At 30.7% G+C, this 24134-nt stretch overlaps 6 protein-coding genes across 7 annotated transcripts in view; 3 read left to right on the plus strand and 3 right to left on the minus strand.

Annotated features, from left to right (window-relative positions):
* The first annotated feature begins 2983 nt into the window (after positions 1-2983).
* Positions 2984-7529, plus strand: LOC119837098 (kelch repeat and BTB domain-containing protein 4-like). Of its 2 annotated transcripts, none has more exons than XM_038362609.1 (4): positions 2984-3424; positions 3509-3654; positions 3998-4574; positions 6518-7529. In XM_038362609.1, the coding sequence occupies exons 1-4, from the start codon at positions 3220-3222 to the stop codon at positions 6820-6822; spliced, it is 1233 nt and encodes a 410-aa protein (XP_038218537.1). In that variant the 5' UTR covers positions 2984-3219; the 3' UTR covers positions 6823-7529. The 2 variants fall into 2 exon arrangements, with proteins under 2 accessions (XP_038218537.1, XP_038218529.1); XM_038362601.1 differs by lacking the exon at positions 6518-7529 and adding an exon at positions 5186-6405.
* LOC119837088 (probable ATP-dependent RNA helicase pitchoune) lies at positions 7527-10655 on the minus strand. Its single transcript, XM_038362589.1, has 9 exons — positions 10261-10655; positions 10024-10176; positions 9758-9919; positions 9238-9379; positions 8983-9145; positions 8551-8703; positions 8244-8411; positions 7992-8166; positions 7527-7676 (listed from the first exon to the last, which is right to left on the minus strand). The coding sequence occupies exons 1-9, from the start codon at positions 10496-10498 to the stop codon at positions 7585-7587; spliced, it is 1446 nt and encodes a 481-aa protein (XP_038218517.1). The 5' UTR covers positions 10499-10655; the 3' UTR covers positions 7527-7584.
* Positions 10656-11588: 933 nt separating this feature from the next.
* On the plus strand, positions 11589-16208 carry LOC119836816 (probable ATP-dependent RNA helicase pitchoune). Its single transcript, XM_038362293.1, has 11 exons — positions 11589-11803; positions 11954-12040; positions 12146-12277; positions 12638-12898; positions 13204-13353; positions 13424-13588; positions 13775-13916; positions 14268-14427; positions 14610-14762; positions 15313-15483; positions 15635-16208. Exons 1-11 carry the CDS (start codon positions 11704-11706, stop codon positions 15956-15958), a joined length of 1845 nt encoding a protein of 614 aa, XP_038218221.1. The 5' UTR covers positions 11589-11703; the 3' UTR covers positions 15959-16208.
* A 13-nt stretch (positions 16209-16221) lies between these two features.
* Positions 16222-19961, minus strand: LOC119836826 (ATP-dependent RNA helicase DDX18-like). The gene is made up of 9 exons (XM_038362305.1): positions 19494-19961; positions 19085-19234; positions 18840-19004; positions 18378-18516; positions 17706-17868; positions 17142-17294; positions 16749-16916; positions 16499-16676; positions 16222-16326 (listed from the first exon to the last, which is right to left on the minus strand). Exons 1-9 carry the CDS (start codon positions 19741-19743, stop codon positions 16298-16300), a joined length of 1395 nt encoding a protein of 464 aa, XP_038218233.1. The 5' UTR covers positions 19744-19961; the 3' UTR covers positions 16222-16297.
* Positions 19962-20637: 676 nt separating this feature from the next.
* LOC119836787 (glucosidase 2 subunit beta) lies at positions 20638-23021 on the plus strand. The gene has a single exon (XM_038362259.1). It carries the CDS (start codon positions 20754-20756, stop codon positions 22329-22331), a length of 1578 nt encoding a protein of 525 aa, XP_038218187.1. The 5' UTR covers positions 20638-20753; the 3' UTR covers positions 22332-23021.
* A 108-nt stretch (positions 23022-23129) lies between these two features.
* The window catches only part of LOC119838417 (splicing factor 3A subunit 3), a 6656-nt gene continuing 5651 nt past the window's right edge, over positions 23130-24134 (minus strand). Inside the window, exons 10-11 of the mRNA XM_038364366.1 lie at positions 23631-23832; positions 23130-23308 (exon numbers count right to left, since the gene is read on the minus strand). Of these exons, the coding sequence (XP_038220294.1) occupies positions 23175-23308; positions 23631-23832 (336 nt within the window). The 3' untranslated portion in view covers positions 23130-23174. The remainder of the gene's footprint in view (positions 23309-23630; positions 23833-24134) is intronic.

The following is a 24134-nucleotide window of genomic DNA, read 5'->3' on the forward strand; positions in this document are numbered from 1 at the left end:
CTAAAAAGAATAAATAAATATTTGATATTGTACTCTAACTCATACCCAGTGACTTGGAGCTTGTTTAGAAAACGTTTACAAGTATTTATGATTTATAAAGAGTGAGTGAGTGAAACCAATAGTCTTAACACAAGCTATAAGATCTAAATAAAACAAACATTATACAACCAAAACAATTTTACCCAACATTATGCCCTGATTCACAATCACATCGATTTCGGGTTGACATCGATTATATCGAGTAGATACACATGTCCAAAACTAAACCGATATCGATAGCCAAATAAACTAGCAAACCACATCGATTACCTGTCAACGACAGCCCCTGAATGACCGTAGCGTCATATCCGTTGGGACCGGCCAATAGCAGCTTTAATATATATAATATAATTTGCGATATAGACAGTGATGATATAGCTATAGCTGTGATCGTGTATATCAGTTTTCATTGTAAAGGAAATGCTATTTTTCTTATTCTAAAATATGTCTTTATCGCAGATTGCAAACGCTTTGACATACGCAAAATATTTAAGAAAAAGCTTAACGCTTTGCCATGAATGCATATTTTCAGACTGGTTTACAACTATCATTCAGCCGGTTTCTCTTTTTTTATCGGCATGGCCTGTACATTGATTGATGAGATAAAATATATTGTATGCAACGACATATGACAATGATTGGTTATAGAAGAAATATATATCGTATCAGATCATTTCTCACCACTTTCAAATGCACATAAAATAATCCTGTTTATATGGTAATTACAATTCTTCCTAAAGTATATTTAAAGGGGAATATTCCACTAGTGTAAATATAATACCAGTAGATTACCCACTGGTAATAGAATCACCATTCTAAACAAATAAGAACAATATAAATCAACCCTATAAATTATCATAATATTTATAATATCTAACAATTTTCTGACATTTAGATTCAAATGTGATAGTTATGTAGTACGTAAAATATTATGTATTTTCAAAACTGTTATGAAAGACCAATTCTTTTTTCCGACTTGATGATTAAAGTTCTACGCTTTTTATTAAGAAGGCTATTCACTGCATTCTTTTCGTTCTGAGGGGTGAAAGGGACGCCTTATCGCAATAACTCGTGACACCAGAAAATTAAAAGTGCCCTGTCATGGTTCGGCTATCTTAGGAAACAGGGTGACTGCGCTCTTATAAAGCTTAATTAATTGGCTTTTCGGCACAGATGGACATCTTTTTGAGTAACTATTTATAGGTTTAATTTTAACTGCGTTTATCACTTGGCTTGATGTTTATATGGAAATATATAATTATGACTGGATAGCTTGTAGTAGTACTTATTTTTTTAATTGTATAGTAGATAAAACAACAAATTTTTGCATTATAAAGTCAAAAGTTTATTACTCTTTCACGCATAAACAGCTGATTGGATGTGTATGAAATTTGTTACACAAATAGATAAGCCCGCTTATCCAGGCTAAATAAAGTAGCTTGTTTGATACACTAATATATCAAACAAGCTACCCTTTACCTCGGTACCAAATTGAGTTCTTATCATAGTTTAAAATTAATGGATGAAATTTATACTTATCTGTTTTGTGTAGAGAACTGAAATTTTGTTTGTTGTAGTTTTAGCTAAAACTTAACCTAATAACTTGCTATGTACATTTAATGTATTTCTTACAAGTGGTTCTTACAGTTTTATCTCATTAAAAATACTTCTTTAAAGAACAAAATATTAAAAAGTAAGTTAACAGAAAAAGTAACAAACTTGACTTTAGTCGAATAATTTTTATTCGATACCTTTCAAGCCAGAATCTCTTTATTTAGTGAGGACTGACATCATAAAGTCCCAAGAAAACCAAAAGAGCGCTATGCAGGGACACGTTTTAAAGAAAATACGCCGTACAGTCAGCCCCATCTATCTAGCGGCCCAAAATGAAAAATTTCAAGTTAGAAAAGTGCTCCGAATTGGTAACAAAATATGCACAATTGGGTCCGACTAATTGATTACCCTCCAAATATCCGAAACTTACAATTGCTAGAAGAAAATATTCCGCAAGAATTCATAAAAAACCCTCGTGCAATTTTCAATATCTATTACAGTTAAAGGAGGCCACACAGGTTATTAATTTTTTATTTTATTGTTTCTAGCAAATAAAGGAGACAGTCACTTAAAATTGTCTAATTTTTATGTTGGTAAATAATATTTATTTCATTTAACAGCTTTTTATACTTAATGTACTCGAATAATTTAACGTGATCGTTTTTTCTTTTTTGCAAAGGAGATATTATAATTTGTATGATATTATAAAATAAAGGAGATATTATAAAATCGACAGACATATTATTAGTAGGTGAGTCCTTATCTCGATAATAACATTTTTGTCCGTTTGTCATCGTGAATATGAATAGGTATAATTTCATTAAAAATATTTTTTACATACTATTCCAAAGGTATTAATTATTCAATTATTCAGCTAAAATGTTTAGGTGAGTACGTACGAATGGTGAAGGACGAACTGATAGGATAGGCCTGAACCATATAATATAACGAAAGTACTCTGTTTTATTGTTAGCAGCTCGGAACTCTATTTAGTTAAGAAACTGCCACACGCAAGTTTCAATGGTTCATTTAAACGATTAAAAGTTATATGCCAATACGCAGTAAAAATCCATCTCATCTCATCTCATCTCATCATCATCAGGCTCCATGCCGCGAGGGATTGCAAATCGTCACCTTGTACTAAAAAAGATCTATATTTTCATCATAACTATATTATTGAAGTTGTGACAACCGAGACGTTTTCTAGAGGTTTTCGGCTTATACTACGAGATCAAACAGTATGCTTCTTTTTAAAATGTATTTTGCATTAAAAACCTACTTTGTACATAAATTAATTTTATATCACTCGTTTTCAATATGAACGCAATGCAAATATACATTTTTTATTTACAAATGGTAACATCATGGGACGCGCTTTTGATTATGACTTTTAAGAGTTGCGACCTGTCAAAAATTACGTCAAATTAATTACTACCATAATTCACACAATTTGTGACTTCTAAAAGTTTTTAAAACCAATACATTTAATATTTATATACAAGGACAACAGTCCAGTTAAATCAGATAACAAGTTAAACCTATGGAAATCTAAAAAATACTCGTAAATAATAATAATAAATCATAACATGTAACACCCCATAGTATCCTGTTCATTAATAAACAAAAATGGACCAACAATTTTCATTGTCTTGGAACAATTTTCACGGGAATCTTAGCAAAGGTTTCGCTGGTTTATTAGGGAATGGTGAATTTGTCGATGTAACAATTGCAGTAGAAGGTCACTTGCTTCAAGCACATAAAGTTATACTTTCAATATGCTCGCCGTACTTCAAGAAAATGTTCCAACTGAATCCCTGTCAGCATCCTATTGGTAATTCTTAGATAAACTTCCAGCTTGAAGCAAATATTTTATTAATTGACATTTGTTGTTTACTAAAAACATTCCTTCTTACAGTTGTACTCAGAGATGTCTCACACAAAGCTATGAGGGATTTGTTACAATTTATGTATCACGGTGAAGTTAGTGTTAAAAGAGAAGATCTCACTAGTTTTATAGGTACAGCTGAGGTATTGCAAATAAAGGGGTTAACAAATAAAGAGGTGAGTTTTTTGTCAATGATTATTCATATTTAATACTAGCTGAGCCCCCGCGGTTTCACCCATGTTAGACCGTAGCCCATAGGAATATTGGGATAAAAAGTAGCCTTTATGGTATTCCAGTTGTTCTGCTACCTACGTACCAAATTTAAATCATTGCAATCGGTTCAGTAGTTTATAATATTAGTAGGATTTAAATTAATTCTTTTACTAACCTTGATTTTTTCTATACAGTAAGTCTGCCATAATTTGTGGTTAAAAAAATTATATAAATAAACAAGACACTACTACTTCTAATAATTTCAAAACATTTAGCAACAATATAACTATTTAGTAATTATTTTAGACTGAAGAAGAATGTTGTGAGACTGAAAAGGAACCTCATCAAAACTTAGAAACACAAAATGATAATCCTAACACAGAATCCTGTGCCTCTGAAATGTATGATACCTCACCAAATGAAACTCAAGAAACAAATGATGTTGATATATTGAAACAAAGGCAATTTATTGAAAAGCTTCAACAGATCAGCACACTGAAAAGGAAATCAGAAGAATTTCTCAAAAAAAACTTTTATACGGATGTACTAAATGCAGAGAAGAGACAAAAGTTTAATGAAAAATTTAACTATAGTAAACAATCTAATCATTCTGTACATAATGCATATGAGAATTTGAAGAAAATATATGATGAAAATCCTGTTGATATAACAACATCGTTGAATCCAATTCAGAGTCCCAGTAAAAATAGCAATGAAAATAATATGAGTCAAACAGGACCAGACACTCCCATTGAACTTAAAACTGAATGTGATGATAGTGATATTATTGTAACGGACCCAGCTGTATGCACAACCCATGATGCACAATCGGAAGGAAAGAAAAGCTTGATGATGCCGCTAGATCTACAAACAACTCAAGATAGTGAGTATATTTTATTTATATTTTTGTTAAGAATACTTTCCTAAGATAAAAATCATTATGTTTAATTTTTCATTGCAAGTGAAATTTATTCAGTCTGTATATTGGAAAAAAAAAGTTGTTTTGCTGAATACAAGTTACAACACTTTTTTTCCAAAATACTATTTTTCTGTATATTAAGTCTGTTTCTTCAGAATCACTAGAGTATGAAACAAATTCAACACAATAAATGTAAACCATGCATCAACTTACTTTTTGAGGAACTGTTACATCTATTTAAATAAATAAATTGTTCAATATTCCAATGATTCTGAATGAGCTGCTTGCTTAAATATAACTATAACCTGTAGTCAATCATCAAATCAAATGCGTATTTAAGTTATTTAACATAGGAGAATTATTATTATTTTCATTTTTTGCTTTTATGGCTTCTATAAATAGCAGTGTAGATTGTGTTGAAAATGCAATCATTAATTAGTTTTCATCTATCATATTTTGCGTTCTTTTCTTTTACAAAACATTCATTCATTGAAAACACGATGGCATTTTCAACATCATCATGTACCTATTCTATTGATAAGAAATGTGATTGAAAATGCCCATCGTGGTTTCAGATTGTAGCGGATTGAGTACACTTTTTTTGGATCTGAAAAATTTAGTGAATGGAAAGATAGCAAATAAAGCTATGAGGACAAGTAATGAGGAATATGCAAGACCTGCTTTAGACCACCGCCTTGTTACTATTCCACAAAAAGAGGATGGGAAAAAGAAGTATCCGCAAAGATCGTGCCGGCTTTGCTGGCGAATAGGGAAACGGCGCGATACTAGATTTATGTGTAGTGCTTGTGAATTACCGTTTTGCAAATCACCATGCTTTGAAGTTCATTTTAATGATGTGTTTAAAGTGTCGCACTTACAAGGAGATTACTATGCTAATTAGTACCAAGCTTGTGACCTCTTAAGGGAAATTTTATATCATAGGGATGCTAAAATAAGTGATATGATAAAAAACACAAAAGAATCAAAGATTCAATAAAATTGGGACCAAATTATGCCACATAAAATAAAAACATATATTCTTTAAAATACAATTTACAAATAACAGTACAACCTTGCTAAGCTACAAAATGTTGCTGATATTAAAAAAGAAATTGAATTATTGATTAATATAACAATTTTTTTCATTCTGTAAACAAATATAAAAATTATGTTCACAGTATTTAAGGGTGACTTTAGCATGATTGTACTTTTTTCAGAATTATAAAAGATATACCATTATACACATAGTCTATTTTTATATATTTTTTTATAATGCATATAATGTATCATTACAATTTCTTCAGATAAGCTGTGATATAAACTCGGCTTTTGCGTGCCAATATCTATTTTTAGAATGCAGTATTATGCATACCTTTTTGGTGCCATTATTCTTCTGCCATATTTTCAAGACTTTTTTTGCTCATGTTCTAGTCTAATTTTTGTATTAACTGAGAGTAAAGTGAAATTTTTACTTTGGATAATTTTCTCTTTGTGGAAGTATTCTTATCTAATCTTAAGTGTGTTTTGTAACCCAGTGTTTTTGTATTCATGATCTCCAAATTAAAACTTTCTTCATAATATATGACTTCTTAGTAGTATGAACTATGAAGAATAAAAAACTAAATTAAACATTCCATTATGAATGTGGATTATATTATATAAAATCCAATTTTTACAATTGTGAGAACTTTTGAAGTGATTTATATTATGTATTCATTGTGTGATTATTATCTAAGGTTTATACAAATGTGTTTTATATCCATATTTTAAATTAATAAATAAGATATAAAAAAAATGATCATTTTATTTCACCATTCTATCTAATAGATAACGAATGTAGGGCTATTTATTTTAAAAACAAATTTGTGCAACATTTAATTAATTTAAGCATGTATGTTTTTTTGCAGGTGCATTATCCCTTGTTATCAATGGATCATCTGACAACCAGCTTCCAGTGAGATATAAGTATATATACAGCCGAAAAGGACACAAACAATTAGTCCATATGAATTTTGTTTACACAAAACACTCAACAACTCATGGTAAAACTTCGTGGAGGTGTGTGCAATATTTTTCACTAAATAGATGCCCTGCAACTGTCGAAACTATCGATGCAATGATATATGCGGTCAATCATCAACATAATCATGAAGATTGCTATGAAAAACTTGTGAGAAATAATATTTATGAAATGGATAATTCCTCTAAATAACTAAAATGACAGAACTTGATAATCATTATTGAAAGTTATTAATAAAAATCGGATAAGTACGAGTCTGACTCGCGAGACTAACGGTTCTGTACAAATCGGTAAAGAGCAACTGCAATGAAAACTGTTCACCCATCCAATTATTTGCTATAGCGACAATACATGTCTGAAAATATCAATTGTCGGTATCACTGTTCTTTAGATACAACCTGGTGACAGAAGGACAGTGAAGTATTTAGTATTTTTATCCATGGTCCATGTCTTTTTGTAATACCAAATCGTAAACATTTTTTCGCACCAAAGGTATACATAGTTTGATCTGATATCATGACTATTTTATGTACAGTGCTTACATAAGTATAAAAGTGTAAAGTTCCTACTTTATATAAGAAACTGTATATATGTGTAATAATACTAGGGCAACTATATTTATAAGTAATGTAAATAAAAATATTGTACTCATTATAATAGTTTCAAAAAATGTTTTAAAGTATTTGATACTTATATTGGATTTTTATGACCCTTCTATGATGACTCAAACTGATGTCATATATTTTAAATATATTCTTGAGTGCATATATTCTGCAAAAAAAATATTATTTTTATCTAGTCACAAAATCTCTGTATATTTTTATTCATATATTATTATTTTATTGTACTTATGATTATGAGAATCTGTATGTAATGATACAACTGGATTATAACCAAAATAATGTTTTATTTATATCCATATTCATACAAATATTTACTTAATACTATTTCTAACTAAGCCGTGGATATTTTTTCTGGTATGGTTTTAGAAACCAACATTGCTGCTTTCCTTTTTCTGGGTCTATGCTTTTTACTGAAGCCAACCCCTAAAAAAAAAATGGTTTTTAATAATCATAATAAAGATACACTCAAGTTTATAAAAGTGGAGCACAAGCTTTCCACCCGCGGTTTGTCCGCATAGATAAAGGAAAAATAGTCGAGGAGTTTTTTGTTCCTGTGAGTTTTCCAGAATAAAAACTACAAGTTTTTTCCAGTCTGAAACTATCAATATGTTTTTTCGACCAAATCGAGGTTTGAATGAATTTCGGTGAAGATTAATAATAAGAGAGGCGCAGTTTAGTAGGTTAAAAAAAGCCAGATATCTAAGATAATTAATCAGTGAAATGCTGTGAAATGCTTACTTATATCAACATCGGGTTTTCCTTTTAAGCCAAAAGATTTAGCAACAATATCCAAGTCCATTTTGAGTAAATTAAATACATGTTTCAATTTTTTTACTTCAAATGCTCTTATATAACCTTCAAATGCTTCAACAGCCATTTTATGAAACTGTGGATCTTCCATAGCAGCATCTAACTGAGAAAAAAATTGCCTTATGTATTTCAACACAAGAAAATAAATCTTATTTAACATTTTTCAAAGTGAATTCTTACTTTTGGCTGCAAATTATTATATTTATCCCATGTCTCATACTTGTCCAAGAAAATTTTTGCTTCATTTAAATAATCAACAAATTCTTTTTCTTCTGGTCTCAACAATAGAACTGCACAACCTTCAGCCCCTAACCCTCTTGCAGTTCTTCCAACTCTATGAATATATTCCTGTGAAAATTTTAAAGTTAATTTTATGCCCTACATTCCTTTATATTAGGAAACATTATATTTAATTTTTTAATATATACCAGTAAAGCATAGAGTATGTGGCTTTCAGGAAAACAATAAAGTATAATATAAAACTCACATTTGTGTCAGAAGGTGGATCAAACTGAACTATCCAATCAACAGCTGGAATATCTAAGCCCCTTGCAGCTAAATCAGTACAAAACAGTGCCATTTTATCCGCACTGTAAAAGCTAGTCATAACACTGGTTCTATCTGTCTGGTTCATTTTGCCCTATAATGATTATGTTATCTGTGAATTAGTTACATTTTTGAATATGAAAATTTAATTTCAATTAGGTTAATTTACTTGTTATATTGTAATAAAACATTAAAAATAAGGAAAGTTACACTTTACATTTATTATTGATTTTTTTTTTCTTTATATAAATAGTAACAAAACATACTCTTAAATTCATTTTTATATTTTTCATTTATTTTTTTTTTTAATAAATTAGATTAGACTAATTATCCAATTCAATTATACATATATTCCTTATAATTTAAAACTTACATGAATGCAAAGAACTGGCATGTTGCAATATTTGAACAGAAACTCATGATGAAAAATAACTGATTTACAGCTTGAAAAAAATACCATCACTTTTTGATTTTGAGTTTTCTTCAACAGTTTGTGGAGCCAAAATAGTCTATATTCTGTTTCACATATAACATATCTGTAACCAAATGAAATATAGTAATAAATATAAATAGAAAAAATACATATATATATAGAAGATGTTAAAATGTTTTAGATTCTACACATTACCCTTGTTTTAGTCCTTCTACGGTTGCTCTATCATTATCTTCATTAGTATTTATTGTGTGGAAATCATCTTTCATAGCTGATTTAATTAAAGCCTCTGTTGTTTCAGAATGAGTGGCGCTAAATAACATTGTCTGTCTGTTCTCTGAAATTTTGACAAGTTCACAATTTATTGAAAGTAGTGATGAGTTGATATGGTGCAGTAGCCATATTATATTTATAGACAACATTATTAAACCATTTGTTAAGGTTATGTAAATAGGATTATCTATACAAAGAAACATTTGTTTTAATTAGCTCATTTTTAAAATATAATGTCAAAATAATTGGTTTGTAATGGTTGAATGTACATATGATACTTAAAACCAAACACCACTATCTTCTATTCCTATTTTTTCTAAATAATATCCAAATATACTATACTTGTATAAATATTACTAATTTTCACTACACACAAAATAACGAGTATACTATTTTCTTAAAATTAGTGCTTAAAAGATGTAGATTACTAAACTGAACTTACTGGGAAGTCTATTAATTATTTGTTTCAAATCTTCCTCAAACCCATACTGAAAAATTTTGTCAGCTTCATCCAATACTAGACAACATACTTGTTTATAATTAAATTCTTTAGTCCTCATGTGATCAAAAAGTCGTCCAGGTGTAGCAACTACTATATGAACATCTAAAAAAAACTTAAAAACTTTATCTTGAATATCTGAAAATCTTTTGTTCACAAAAATTATCCTTAATTTAGTCTTTGCACCATAATTTGTTGGTGTTAACTACCTTTTGCTAATAAAATGCTCTGTCCTTTTCTACTCTCCCCACCAATAACCAATGCAGAAGTCATGCCATAGTGGAATGAAATTAAATCTTGAAGCACTGTGTAAGTTTGTATTGCTAACTCTCGCGTTGGAGATACAACAATGCAAAGTGTACCTGAAAATCAGTAATTTATAAAAAAATGGCCGAAAATATAATTAGGAGTATTTAAATGTATTATTGCTCGTGGTAAATTCTCACCTGACGTCGCTTTGTCCATTAATTTTTTTACCAATTCTACAACTGGTATTAAAAACGAAAGTGTTTTCCCTGAACCTGTTTTTGCAGTAGCCACGATATCATATCCATCTAGAGCTTTGGGCAACACTTCAGATTGAATATCAGTCATGTATTTATAACCCATGCTTTTGATCGCCTTCAATGTTGACTTCGATACACTTAATTCTTTAAACTTTGGATTCTTATTTTCCGAACTCATTCTAAAAGCCAAGTTCAACTTTATTAATGAATGTGAGCAAATATGTCATACATTTTGTAATGAATATATTCTTCTTAATCTGGTTTCAATAAAAAAATAATATGCTATTGGAAGATTTGTTTATCACAATTCACATGTACACCTTGACAAATGACAAGCGTGATTATTGACAGTCGATCACACATGTAGATGACGGTGACAACCAAAGAGTACTTCTTCTTCTTCTTTATTAAATGGCAACTCCCGATTCCACTGAGGACGGATTCTGCCAAACCAAAGAGTAAAGACTAGTATAATAATATGGGGTGACAACTGACACCTAAATCCTAAATTAGGACTTAAGGTCAAGTGAGTAATTAGGATCCCTAATTATTAATTTGACATTTAGTTTAGTCACCATGGCAGTAAAATGTTCCTAATTATCAACCCATTGTAAATCAGGCGAAGCTGCGGGCAACGGCTTCTAGTTTTTACGTACTGTAGTCTCAAATTTCATATTGGTACTATATTTCCAGTCTCTCTTTCTCACACAATGATAGTCTAACATTATTGTTGTTTACAAAAAAAAATAAACCGCCTTTAAATCGTCAGAACTTAAATATGACCACACGAGAGGCCCCAGCTTTTTTTTTTTAATTGAAATAAGTTCACCTAATAAAAAGTAACGAGGTAACTGACACAAAAAAACACTCGGATGAGGACCTCTTCCTTTTAAAAGGTCGGATAAAACCAACCCAAGCATTTCTTTATTCAAATGGGCTTCATTCGTATCCACTCTATGTTGTATATCTCTTACTCACTGCGAGCCCATATTATCATTCAACTCTTAGGAAGAGCCTCTTAGTCTGTGACCTCTAACAATATAGTACTTACTTTACTAACTTTTCGCCATTGATGTTTTGAATATTATAGCACAGATAACATAATTGAATATAATAAAAATATACTATTGAAATTGACGGCATTGACTTAAAGGTCTCGTAATCAAGCCATTAAATATTCAAAAAAAAAATTGACGGCTTGTTTTCTAGGTAGAAAATTGACATTTATTGCCATTAAAAAAAAAAAAAAAATTGACATTGACAAATGACAGATACATCTCAATGCTGAATGCATGCCAGAACCAGACCCACACGTGAAACTTCGTTGTAAATTCAGGTAGCGCGTGTTGATAAATAAAAAATTTTCGAGTTTAACTCTTCAAAATGCCCATGCCAGACAAAATATTAATGAGAAAAATTAAAAAACGGGAGAAGAAAAAGCTGAAATTGATCGCAAAGAAAACTACCGGAGAAAATGAAGAAGGTAACCTAACTATCAATTTTTCTATCACGTTACTACTAGTTATTACCACCAGACAGACATCAGTAAAGTATCTTAGACCTCTATTAATTGTCTCTTATTATCGCAAGATTTATGTATATGCAATTAACACTATTAATATATCTTTTATAGAAATCAATGGAGACAATGCACCGTCCGTCGAATCAACGAAAAGGGCGTCTGAAAATACTGAAAACAATACTGAGATAGTTCCAAAAAGTTAGTAGCTTGTTTATTTGTTCAGATTTATATTTATAATTTGAATATTTGTTAATATACCTATATCAATATATCATATTAACATTTATTTTCATGTCATATCAGAAAAAAAGAAGAAGAAGCAAAAATCTGAATCCCAGATTGAAGAGACAGAAATAAAAGAGGAGCCAGTGGATAGTATTTCAGAAGATGATGTTAATAGCCAAGATGAAGATAAGAAGAATGATGAAAGTCAATGTAAGATATAGTCTTGAAATAAAAAAAAGGAGTAGTAGTAGTTGTAGTTTAACAAAAACTGGTATTATAAACACAAATAATTTGGTATATTCATTTCATGATATTCCATGGTACATCAATTGATAGTTAGTACAAAGACAGTACAATGGCTGTTGGGTAGCTCGTAGAACAATGCTTCCTTAGATCTGTTGGGGCAGAATTATTTCTTGTGACTAGTTATATTTGATATTGAAATTGATACTGATACGAGATGTTTAGCATATTTGATAAATTACTTTTAGCATAGTAAAGTATTCATTTATTTGAGATTTCAAATATTCTCAGGTGTACAAATATACAGATTATTTTTAATTATTTCAGTACCTGGATCAAGTCTCTGCCTTGGAATATTATCAGATCAGAAGTTTTCATGTTTAGATGGAAAAGTTTGTGAAGCCACATTAATGGGTATTAAGGATATGGGATTTACAACTATGACAGAAATTCAAGCAAAAGCAATCCCACCATTACTAGAAGGAAGAGACCTAGTTGGGGCAGCTAGAACTGGTTCAGGAAAAACACTGGCATTCCTCATTCCCGCCATTGAATTGATATACAAATTGAAGTTTAAACCTAGAAATGGTCAGTTTTGGAGCATATATCTTTATTGATTGTCTATGAATGCAAACTTATGATTAAAATGATGACAAAAAAGGCGAATGTGAAAATTGAACTCCACATGAAGTTTATCAGTTTATTAAAATGAAAATAAATTGAGTCTCCGGTGAAAACTGTTGAGGCACATTTGTTATTATTTTAATAAGCTGAAAAGATGTGTTAAGAGTCATTTCATGAACGAAGAATGGATATCTGATGTTTTAATTTAATTTAACAGAAATATGCTTGATGGTAGTATCAATATTAAAGTTTTATTAATTTTATTCAAGGTACTGGTGTTATAATTTTGTCACCAACAAGAGAGTTGTCAATGCAAACATTTGGAGTACTGATGGAACTCATGAAATACCACCATCATACTTATGGCTTAGTGATGGGAGGTGCGAATAGGAGTACTGAAGCACAGAAACTTTCTAAAGGTAAATAAAAGTTTTAAAAAATTAGAAAAAATAGACAGACTTTACATAAATTATTGCTTTTTTTTTACAGGAATAAACATACTAGTAGCAACTCCAGGAAGATTACTGGATCATTTGCAGAACACTCCCGACTTCTTGTTCAAAAACTTGCAGTGTCTTGTTATAGATGAAGCTGATAGGATATTAGAAATTGGATTTGAAGAGGAAGTCAAACAAATTATTAAGTTATTACCAAGTAAGTGTATTTAACACTAATATATATGAACTCCTGTGAAACTTTTTTGTGTTATGTTCATTTATTTATTCTATAAGTAAAAAGAAGATGTCTGTTTACTTATGTAATAATTAAATATTTTGTCAGGCTCATCTTAAAGATTACTTTTCCTAACTACACTCACTTATATCTAACATATTTTCTTAGAACGACGGCAAACCATGTTGTTCAGTGCTACACAAACAAAGAAGACAGAGTCTTTAACAGCTTTGGCAGTGAAACATGAACCAGTGTATGTAGGAGTTGATGATCACAGGGAACAAGCCACTGTGGACTCACTAGAACAAGGGTAAGGATTCTTTTTTTGCAATAGTTGAGAAATGAGCTGGTGGTTCGCCTCAGGGTAAGTGCTGCAACCGCCCATGAATATTTACTGAGACGTAATATATATAACATAATGATGCATATTTCTAATTAAATGTGTTTTCATATTAGTGTAATAATTAAAAAAAAAAAGGTTATCAATAGTACTTTCTTCAGTCTATAATTCATTAGATAAAATACATCGAAGCAATGAATTTTATTAATATTTTGATTTGAGTATCATAATAGTACCTTTGAATATATAATTGCATAATATAGTTTTTACAAAAGTCAATGTATATAAAATGTACTATTTTAGTTAAATGTGTATTTTTAGGTATATAGTATGTCCATCAGAAAAACGCATGATGGTTCTATTCACATTCCTGAAGAAGAATAGAAAGAAGAAAGTGATGGTATTCCTGTCTACATGCATGTCTGTCAAGTATCACCATGAATTGTTCAATTACATCGATTTGCCAGTTATGTCTATACATGTAAGTTGTAATATGAATTTATTCACTTTGTTCTTGCTCAAACCACAGAATATATTATACAGAAGCCTTTTGTTCTCTATTTTTACCAATCCATATATTGTATATTATAATCATTAGTAGACTATACATACTCATAGTTTATTATAGATTTTTAACTAACAACGTTTTTGTTTTGTTTAAAGGGAAAACAGCAACAAGCTAAGCGTACAACAACTTTCTTCCAATTTTGCAATGCAGAAAGTGGAATTCTTTTGTGTACTGATGTGGCTGCGAGAGGACTCGACATTCCTGCTGTAGATTGGATTGTTCAGTATGATCCTCCAGATGATCCTAAGGTAAATATTAATATTTTCAAAATATTTACTTTTTAATTATAAAGTGTTTACTTGCTTTATATGAAACATTTTAAGAACAGAAGCGGTTACAGAGTACAGTGTGGCAAAATGGCGCAGGTTCGGATCCCGTCGTGATCAAATTTATTGTATTTAAAAATTTCTCATAATTTTTATTTCTCAATTTTCAAAACATACTTTAGCTTAACAGTAGCAAACCGTTTTCCCTTGTTAGAACTAGTTAATAAACAGCTTTTTTACAATTAGTTCTAACTAGGTAAAACACTTTAAAAACATGGTTAATCGTACCATAACTAATAGCTTAAATAATTAATATAACATGTTTTAAAGTCATTGTTTATGTTATATATCTGCGCGCGCATAGCTTCCGGGCGACTACACCAAAATGTTTAACAATTTGTGTGTGATATTTTGAATCCTGTGGTATCATAAAATATTTGGTTTGGTTAAATAACCATGAAATGATCTTGCCATAATTATTTAAATTCTTTTTAAGTTTTTACAATTACATCATAAAATTATGCTTTCGTAGGAATACATTCACCGAGTCGGCCGAACAGCCCGAGGTTTAGGCACCAGTGGACACGCTTTACTGTTCTTGCGACCAGAGGAGCTGGGATTCCTTCGATTTTTAAAACAATCGAAAGTTACGCTCAATGAATTTGAATTTTCTTGGAATAAAGTTGCTGATATTCAGTTACAGGTAATCTACACAAGATGAAAGTGATAATGCATTTTTATTAAATTTGTATTAAACACAAATTTAAGAACATTATTTTTGTTAGATATTTAACTAACCATATTTATCTTATTTATTAGAAAATATTAATTATAATTAATCCATTAAATTTCAGCTTGAGAAGTTAATATCTAGAAACTATTTTCTCAATCAATCAGCAAAAGAAGCCTTCAAGAGTTATCTACGCGCTTACGATTCGCACCATTTGAAGACAATATTCGATATAGATACCATTGATTTGGCAAAGGTATCAAAATCATTTGGTTTCACTGTCCCACCTGCGGTAGAATTAAAGGTTACCTCTAAAGGCCCTACACAAAAACGTAAAGGCGGCGGTGGATTCGGATACTTCAAGAGTTTAAATAATCCAGGACAAAAGAAGGACGCAAAAACGAAAATTTACAGACAAAAAGGCAACAATAAAAGGCCAGTTAGCTGATGCTAAAATTGCTTCACACTTGTGACATTTTATTGATTTTTTTATTGTAAAATCAGTTTATTTCTGGTAGAATTCTCAATGTCATATAAGCAATGTCTATGGTCAAAGTGATAGATAAAATTGTATGTTTATACTATTTTAAAGTTTACTATGATAAAAGAGTTGCCAAGATTTAAACATGCTTATTCATATTGATATGAAATTGTATAATATAACACCATGTCTCATGTGATAAATAACTTAAAATAAACAATTTTTGTATTAAAACATTTTATTTTTATTGTAACAAGTATTATAACAACATATCAGTGTACATATTTATATTCATTTTCATCGATGTCATCTTGTCTTTCTGGGCTTATTATTTACTGAAATGTGTGTTAAGAAAAATCTGAATATAGTATATGAAATGAACTACAAAGTTCTGACTGAATAAGTTGATATCTATAAACAACATATTTTTTTTTTTGTGAAGAATAAGAGTTAACAATTAAAAGTCACTTGAAATAATAAAGATCAAATAAAACTAAAAAAGGATACAAAGATCAACATGTGGCTGTTCCAAAAAGCCAAATGATTTAGCTGCTAATTTCAAGTCCAAATTATTGATGTTAAAAACTTTATTCAAAGAATGTTTCTTATAACACCTTAGAAATGACAAATAAGCTTTACGAGCTAAAAGTCTCATAACACCATTATTTTTTATTAGGTCTTCAAGCTGAAAAAATAAAGGATACAGTTATTTTTCAATTATTATAGAATTATGAATGAACAAATAAAATCAACATACCATTTCCTGTACATCCTCTCGAGGTGAATCAAATGTATATTTATCTAAATATACTTTTTCTTTCTTTAGAAATTCAACAAAGCTTTCCTCTTCAGGCCTTAATACGATTACAGCATTACCAGTACTATTTAATCCCCGCGCTGTTCGTCCTACTCTATGAATATATTCCTAAAAACATCATCAATTTCAATACTACAGATAATGAAGGAATGGTGATTTTTTGTCAGATGGTCTCAAAAAAATGTTAGAAGTTCATATTCACAAGATAAAATAGAATATTACTTATGTCAAATTATTATGGTTTTCTGTACATCACCCACCTCCATTATTTTTCAAAGAACTTTAATTAGAAAAGAAGTAGGTTTTGAAACATTTATCATAATACCAACTTACCTTGACATCTGTTGGTGGATCATACTGCACAACCCAATCAACTGCTGGAATGTCTAAACCCCTTGCTGCTACATTAGTACAAAATAGCACTCCACTTTTAGCTTCTACAAAATTTTGGAACGCTTCTTTTCTTTTAGATTGACTCAGCTTTCCCTAAAAAATCAAACAAAGCATTGAAAAGTTTTTTTGGCAATACATATTAACAATGTTTTCATACTTATTATAATTATCTATGATAGCAATTATCTTTTACCTATCTATATGTGTATCCAAACACATTCAAATATTGCTAAGTGACATTAATTATTCATTTTTCTAATAAACAGCTGTGCCATGGGCAATAGCCCATTTTTATACAGGGTGGCACAGACTGGGTTTGGTAGGACTAAAACAGCATAATTTAGTGTTTAACCTCCTGATGCTGTAAAAAATATGTTTGTGCCACCCTGTATAGCCCATGTCTTATTCTGATGTTAAGCTATATTACTGTAAAGTTTCATTAAAATCCATTCAGTTATTTTTATATGAAAGACTAACAACATCTATATTAGAAAAGCAACTCACATGTATACTCAAGACAGGGGCTTTGCAGTGCACTCTGAAGAATTCGTAATGAAAGTCCACTGACTTACATGATGAGAAGAACACTAATAATTTAAACTTTTTCGCCTTTTTTAACATTTTGAATAGCCAAGGTATTCTTTTTTCAACAGGGCATATGAAATAACTAAAACCAAAAAACTTTAATTATTCATAAATTATCAATTTAAATGATTTCATTTAAAATTTCATAGCATTTGCTTTATCGATGAGAAATTTTGAAAATTTTGAAAAAATTGATCACAAGGGGGATTCGAACCCGCGTCTATTTGTCATACCATAGCAAGTAAGTAACTTTAGCACATAAAACAGAAAGAGTAGAAGAAATTCCAATGTTGGGGTGTTATCACAGGTGGTTCAGAGGCTAGGCGTTGCTTGCATCGAATCCAAAACTTTTTCAAAATTTTTCATTTTATTATTCTGTTCTGTCTATATCACCCGGCCGGCTTTACCCGTGGTACATAATATATAGCCTTCCTCAATATATGGGCTATCACTGTAATAATTTTTCAAATCGGACCAGTACTTCCTGAGATTAGTGAGTTCAAACAAACTCTTGAGCTTTATACTATTAGTATAGATTTAATGATATTTAAAATCTTCAAAACAATAATAAATTTTGAAATAGATTATTACCCTTGTTGAAGCCCTGTTACTGTAGACTGTTTTTCATCTCTCACTGATATTAAAATTGGATTTTCTCTCAACACTATTGTGGCCAAGTTTCTTACTTTATCATCTATGGTTGCACTGAAGAGTCCTGTCTGTCTATTTTCTAAGTTAGGAATAAATAATAATATTTACTGGTCAAAACTGCAGTAGATTGAAGATTCAATGTAGAGATGCATAAGAAAATGCTTAATTTTAAACACAGTATTTTTAGCCATAGACTAAAAAGTAACTAAATAAATATTAACATTTATAACTGACTTATATAAATTTATAACAGATTTATATAAATATTGTGGAATGGTAAGTCGGAAGTAAGTTGTCAGTGCAGGTACCTACATGGAGGATGTATAGTTCTTTCCCCAGTACTTTCATAAAACAATACTCAGTATAAGTTTGTATGATATTCAAATGAGGAATATAGCTTACTTGGCAACAGTTTTATTATACCCATTATATGCTTCTCAAATCCAGCTTCAAGTAATTTGTCAGCTTCATCCAGAATTAAGCATTTTAGATTTTTGCAATTAAATTCTTCCGTATTTTCCAAATGATCCAATAATCTGCCTGGTGTTCCAACCACTATGTTAACACCTAAAATATTAAAAAAATAATTTTGTCTCTTGTCTAATTTAAAATTTGTAAAAACATACTGCTACAGATACTAACCATACCTTGTTGCAGCAATAACAATTCTTTTTTTTTCTTCACACCGCCAACAATCAATGCATGTGTTAAATTAATATTGTCTAGTAACTTTTTTAAAATTCCATATGTTTGCAATGCCAGCTCCCTTGTTGGGGAAATTATGAAACAACCTGTACCTGAAACACAATTTTGAACATATATTAATAATATGAAGCTGAAGAATTTGGTTGTTTGAATTAAATTATCTCAGAACTACTGGACTGATAAAAAAAAATCTTTCTCCATTTAAGTTATGTTTGTGACCGCTCTATTGCTATTCATGTATTATAATAATAAGCTATTCATGTACGAGCGGCTGAATAGCGGCGGCCTGGCGGACAGACAATAGTTTTTAAGTTAACTTTTTTGATACTTCCTAGATCTAAATACACTTACCAATATTTTTGTTAAAATTAAATTTTAGTAAACTATTAATCACTGGCACAAGGAAAGCTAAAGTTTTACCACTTCCAGTTTTAGCTGCGCCTATAACGTCTAATCCAAGTAACATGTGAGGTAAAACTTTCGCTTGAATTTCTGTGGGTTTGTCAAATCCCATTTTTCTTATAGAACTGATGATTCGACTGTCAACCTTTCCTTCAAGCATTGAAAAATTGGATCGACTTATAATATCAGCTATGTTCATCTTTATGTTTAATAAACCACTAGGTACCCAATTTCGAAATTTTATGGAACTGTTTACGGCTCTCAACGGAAGGAACACGGTACGAGTATATTAAGTTAATTAATTCCTTTACTAACACAAAATATGTAGATTATTATTTATCATATTCCTTTATTATTAATGATTGCTTAAAATAAATAAACAACATAACCTTAAAAATTATAATTGTCAGCTGTGCTTTGTTATTTCAAACTTTTTCTCTATGGAAAATTTTCTCTTGTCTATGGAGAGTAGAGGGAAAGGCGCACAGATTATACACCTACATACTGGGAAAGGAGAGTCATCTTATATGTTAGTAAAATTGAAAAAACTGTCCAGCTTACAGCCTTTTTTAAATTTTCTACATTATGAGATGTTCTCCTTAACTTTACCCTCCATAATATAAACCTACCTCTTGAATCACTGTATCCATTAAAAAGCTCGTCAAAATCCGTTTTAAAAATCTAAGCAGCAAGCACACATGCTTACATATGGATAGGAGGAAGAAGCGACTTCACTTTATTCTATATAGTGAAATGTCCACGATTGCGCCTGTGATCACCGCAAAAGACAGATTCTTTATTCATTGTATTATAATCCCTGTATAGTATTATCATAACACATTTTTTATTGAATTATATCTTAAAATATGTGAAAGCAGGCATATAAAATTAAAATAAGCACGAAACACCTGGAAATTTGTATAGTAGAAATAATCCCACTTTATTTATTTCCTAAATGTGACAGAAACAACAAATTCTTTCAACGCTTTTGTTTTTCTAAAATATATATATTTATGTAATGATTAAAACCAAATCCCAAGAATCCTTAAACTGGATACGTCATTATTTCTTGGTCACAGGAATGAATAAAGCTGAAAGTTCCGTGATCCGTCATTGTCAAATCGTCAGCGGTCGGCTGTCGTTTTCTACACGTTCTATTTATCGAGTGTTATTTCTCATTATTTCAGTTGCCGGTATAAGATATTAATCATGGTGTATTCAACTTGGTTAAGCAAGTTGCAATCTTTTATTTTAATATCATCTTCGCTTGTAATATTCGTCCTTTCCGATGTACCGAGGCCTCGCGGTGTTTCTTTATCAAAAGCATCGCTATATTCGCCAACTAAAGATTTTACATGTTTTGACGGTACTAATACAATTCCTTTTAGCTACGTGAATGATGATTATTGCGACTGTTTCGATGGAAGTGATGAACCAGGAACATCGGCTTGTTTAAACAGTGTGTTCCATTGTACAAATGCAGGACACCGACCACAAAACATTCCAAGTTCAAGAGTAAACGATGGAATTTGTGACTGCTGCGATGGAACCGATGAATATGCGATTCCCGATACGTGTTCGAATAATTGTGAAGAACTCGGTCGGGAAGCTAGAGCCCAGGCACAACAGACAGCAGAGCTTCATAAAGCAGGTAACTCCATAAGATTAGAATTAATCGAAAAAGGTAACAAGAAACGAAGTGAAATGGCAGAACAATTGTCACAATTAGAGAAAGATAAGGTAGATGCTTTAAAAATTAAGGAAGAGAAGGAAGCTTTAAAAAATGAGTTAGAGGCTAAAGAAAATGAAGCCCTTCAAGTTTATAGAGAGGCTGAGGAAAGAGAAAAACAAAAGAAAGCAGAAATAGAACAGGAACAGCTTGTTAAAGAAGCAACTGAACAGTTTAACAGGTTTGATTCTGATAAAGATGGTATATTAACTATTGCAGAAATTAAAGTTGTAAATGTGTTTGATAAGAATAAGGATGGTGAAGTTGATCAGGAAGAAATTCAGTACTTCTTTGGGGATAATGAAAGTATGGATAAGGATTCATTCATTTCATCAACTTGGTCTTTACTCAAACCATTGCTCATGATGGAGGAAGGTATGTTCCGTCCAGCTGAACAAGAAGAAGCTGACTCTGATGATGCTGATATTCCTCAAGAAGAAGCTCATGACATGGAAGGTGAGGAAGAAACAGAAGATATTGATCAACAAGAAGATTTAAACATAGATGACCATGATCAAGAACAAGAACATACAACAGAGTATGATGATGAAACTAAAAAATTAATAGAGGAAGCCACTGACGCTAGAAGACAGTTCACAGATGCAGAGCGTGCTGTCAGGGAGATTGAATCGAATATAAGAAGCATTCAGCAAAACTTAGAAAAGGATTATGGTCTGAATCAAGAATATGCAACTTTAGACGGGCAGTGTCTAGAATATGAAGACAAAGAATATGTTTATAAACTATGCTTATTTGAAAAGGTCACTCAAAAATCAAAATCTGGAGGTGCTGAGGTTGGTCTTGGCAACTGGGGAGAGTGGGCTGGTGAAGGCGATAATAAATACTCTATCATGAAATATACTAATGGAGTGACATGTTGGAATGGGCCTAGTAGAATGACAATTGTTCATATCAGTTGTGGATTAGAAACAAAATTGTTGTCTGTAACAGAGCCATACAGGTGTGAATATAAAATAGACTTGTCAGCACCAGTCGCTTGTGATGATTCTACTTACTTACAACAACAACAACAAAAAGAATCACATGATGAGTTGTAACATTGTAATTAAAAAAATAGCCTCTGGGTGATACCATTTAGTTTTTAGTATCATTTTAGTTTTTCTTTTTGCAATAAGGTAAAGTGATTCATACAGCCGAGCTGCATTTGTTTATTATATATTCCAGTTATTTATTACTACAGATAATGTTTTATGAGATTTCCAAGACCTATTTGATTTATAGGCTATCTCTTGTTTTTCATACTATTTACAAATACAAAACGTTTTACTACACAAAATACTTTATTTTTCTTCATAAAATAAATCCATAAAATAATAAGAAATTGCATTTCATTTTGGTTATATTGTATTTACTTTAATAATAATCTATATTGTTATACAAAGACTGATGGTTAAACATGTAGTTCAAGTGGTTTTGTGATAAAGAAAGGAGACAGGCATACAAGATAATGAAACTGATGCTAATTATTATTCCCAGTGCATGTTTTGTTTATGCAATATCATATATTTGATTTTTAATGATATCAATAAATTATATTAGCCTTATTAAAAATAGATATATAAAACAATAAAATAAAATAGGTCTGTGACTATTGAAGCTGCCAATTTTCTTATTTTTCACATTCCTTGGATATAAGGCTGTATTAGACAATTTAGTATTTTTAGGAAATCAAAGAAAAGAACAAAAGTTGTAAATTTAGTGATCAATAAATTGTTTTAAATTATTCTTAAGATTGTTTTATTTTAATACTACTATTTATTGTCCAATTGGCTATTACTATGTATAAGAAATTTAAAAGGTTTTATGAACATTTCTGTAACCAAATAAAACTCATATTTTTTTACAAATTTATTATTAGATTGAAAACATGTTATAACTTCTCAAAGTAAGCCTTGGCGTTTTAAATCTTCAAATGTCTTACGATTGACAACATTTCCTTGAGAATCTTCAAATTCCTCATCATTTTCGGCGACGAATCTCTCTCCTTCTTTCTGATTTTTAATTTTTTCCCATACTGAAAAACAAAGTGCAATAATCAATTTCAAAAGAGAAATGAGAAAATAATTGACTCAAATAAAGATAGTTGTATGATCTTATTTTTTCATCGCTACAAACATTATAAAATGTATGGCTTCAAATTTACATTAGACATGCAAGTAGGTGTTCCATTGATTTTCTCACTCACAATTGATAATGTAATAACGTTGATTATATAAGTAATTCTGTATTGTATAACCTTTTTATTTGATTGTCTCGAAATGTATATGCTTTGTTTTTGTTAAACCGAGTAACATCATAAAGCCTATTAAAATTGATATAAGTGGGGATCTACTCACGTGCTAGGGCATCTTCAATTTGGGTAACATTGGCAAAATGCGCTGTATTTGGTATGCCCAAGCACCGCATGCCGTGCGCGTGCCGCCACTCCGCAAAATGACGTTGAAAAGCCTTCGGCCCCTTGTACGTGTAGTTGCCACAAATCTCACACGAATAACTGATATTCAGTCCGTGGAGTTTGTACAACCAGTACGGGATAGGCTGTGAAGATGAAAATAATATTAAAACACAACAAAAAAGTTATGACCTTATGTAGCTTAGACCTGTCGGTTGTTGAACTCTGTACTTTATTACGTTATTACTTTAAACTGCAAATACACAGATTTTAGTCATTATTACGATGATTTTTAAAGTCTAGTTTGAGGCAAAAATAATTGGAATAATGTCTTTGTCTCAAAGTGACTTATATTTTATAACAATATATATTGAGATAAGCAGCGGTGGCTCAGTGGTGAGAACCTCGGACTTCAAAATCGATAAGTCGGGGTTCGAGGCCGAGCGAG

The sequence above is a fragment of the Zerene cesonia genome, chromosome 3 (genome assembly GCF_012273895.1).
Source record: "Zerene cesonia ecotype Mississippi chromosome 3, Zerene_cesonia_1.1, whole genome shotgun sequence".
In the NCBI taxonomy this organism is placed as follows: domain Eukaryota; kingdom Metazoa; phylum Arthropoda; class Insecta; order Lepidoptera; family Pieridae; genus Zerene; species Zerene cesonia.

Excerpts from the sequence above, each read along its gene's own strand:
- LOC119837098 (XM_038362601.1), top strand. The coding sequence starts at position 3,220 with ATGGACCAACAATTTTCATTGTCTTGGAACAATTTTCACGGGAATCTT. Across the intron at positions 3,425-3,508 it reads TCCCTGTCAGCATCCTATTG|TTGTACTCAGAGATGTCTCA; the intron begins GTAATTCTTAGA and ends TCCTTCTTACAG. Across the intron at positions 3,655-3,997 it reads AGGGGTTAACAAATAAAGAG|ACTGAAGAAGAATGTTGTGA; the intron begins GTGAGTTTTTTG and ends TAATTATTTTAG.
- LOC119837088 (XM_038362589.1), bottom strand. The coding sequence starts at position 10,498 with ATGAGTTCGGAAAATAAGAATCCAAAGTTTAAAGAATTAAGTGTATCG. Across the intron at positions 8,704-8,982 it reads TGCCAGTTCTTTGCATTCAT|GGCAAAATGAACCAGACAGA; the intron begins GTAAGTTTTAAA and ends TAATCATTATAG. Across the intron at positions 7,677-7,991 it reads AAAACCCGATGTTGATATAA|GGGTTGGCTTCAGTAAAAAG; the intron begins GTAAGCATTTCA and ends TTTTTTTTTTAG.
- LOC119836816 (XM_038362293.1), top strand. The coding sequence starts at position 11,704 with ATGCCCATGCCAGACAAAATATTAATGAGAAAAATTAAAAAACGGGAG. Across the intron at positions 11,804-11,953 it reads TACCGGAGAAAATGAAGAAG|AAATCAATGGAGACAATGCA; the intron begins GTAACCTAACTA and ends TATCTTTTATAG. Across the intron at positions 13,589-13,774 it reads AATTATTAAGTTATTACCAA|AACGACGGCAAACCATGTTG; the intron begins GTAAGTGTATTT and ends ATATTTTCTTAG.
- LOC119836826 (XM_038362305.1), bottom strand. The coding sequence starts at position 19,743 with ATGAACATAGCTGATATTATAAGTCGATCCAATTTTTCAATGCTTGAA. Across the intron at positions 16,917-17,141 it reads ATCCACCAACAGATGTCAAG|GAATATATTCATAGAGTAGG; the intron begins GTAAGTTGGTAT and ends TGATGTTTTTAG. Across the intron at positions 16,677-16,748 it reads GAGAGGATGTACAGGAAATG|CTTGAAGACCTAATAAAAAA; the intron begins GTATGTTGATTT and ends TTATTTTTTCAG.
- LOC119836787 (XM_038362259.1), top strand. The coding sequence starts at position 20,754 with ATGGTGTATTCAACTTGGTTAAGCAAGTTGCAATCTTTTATTTTAATA.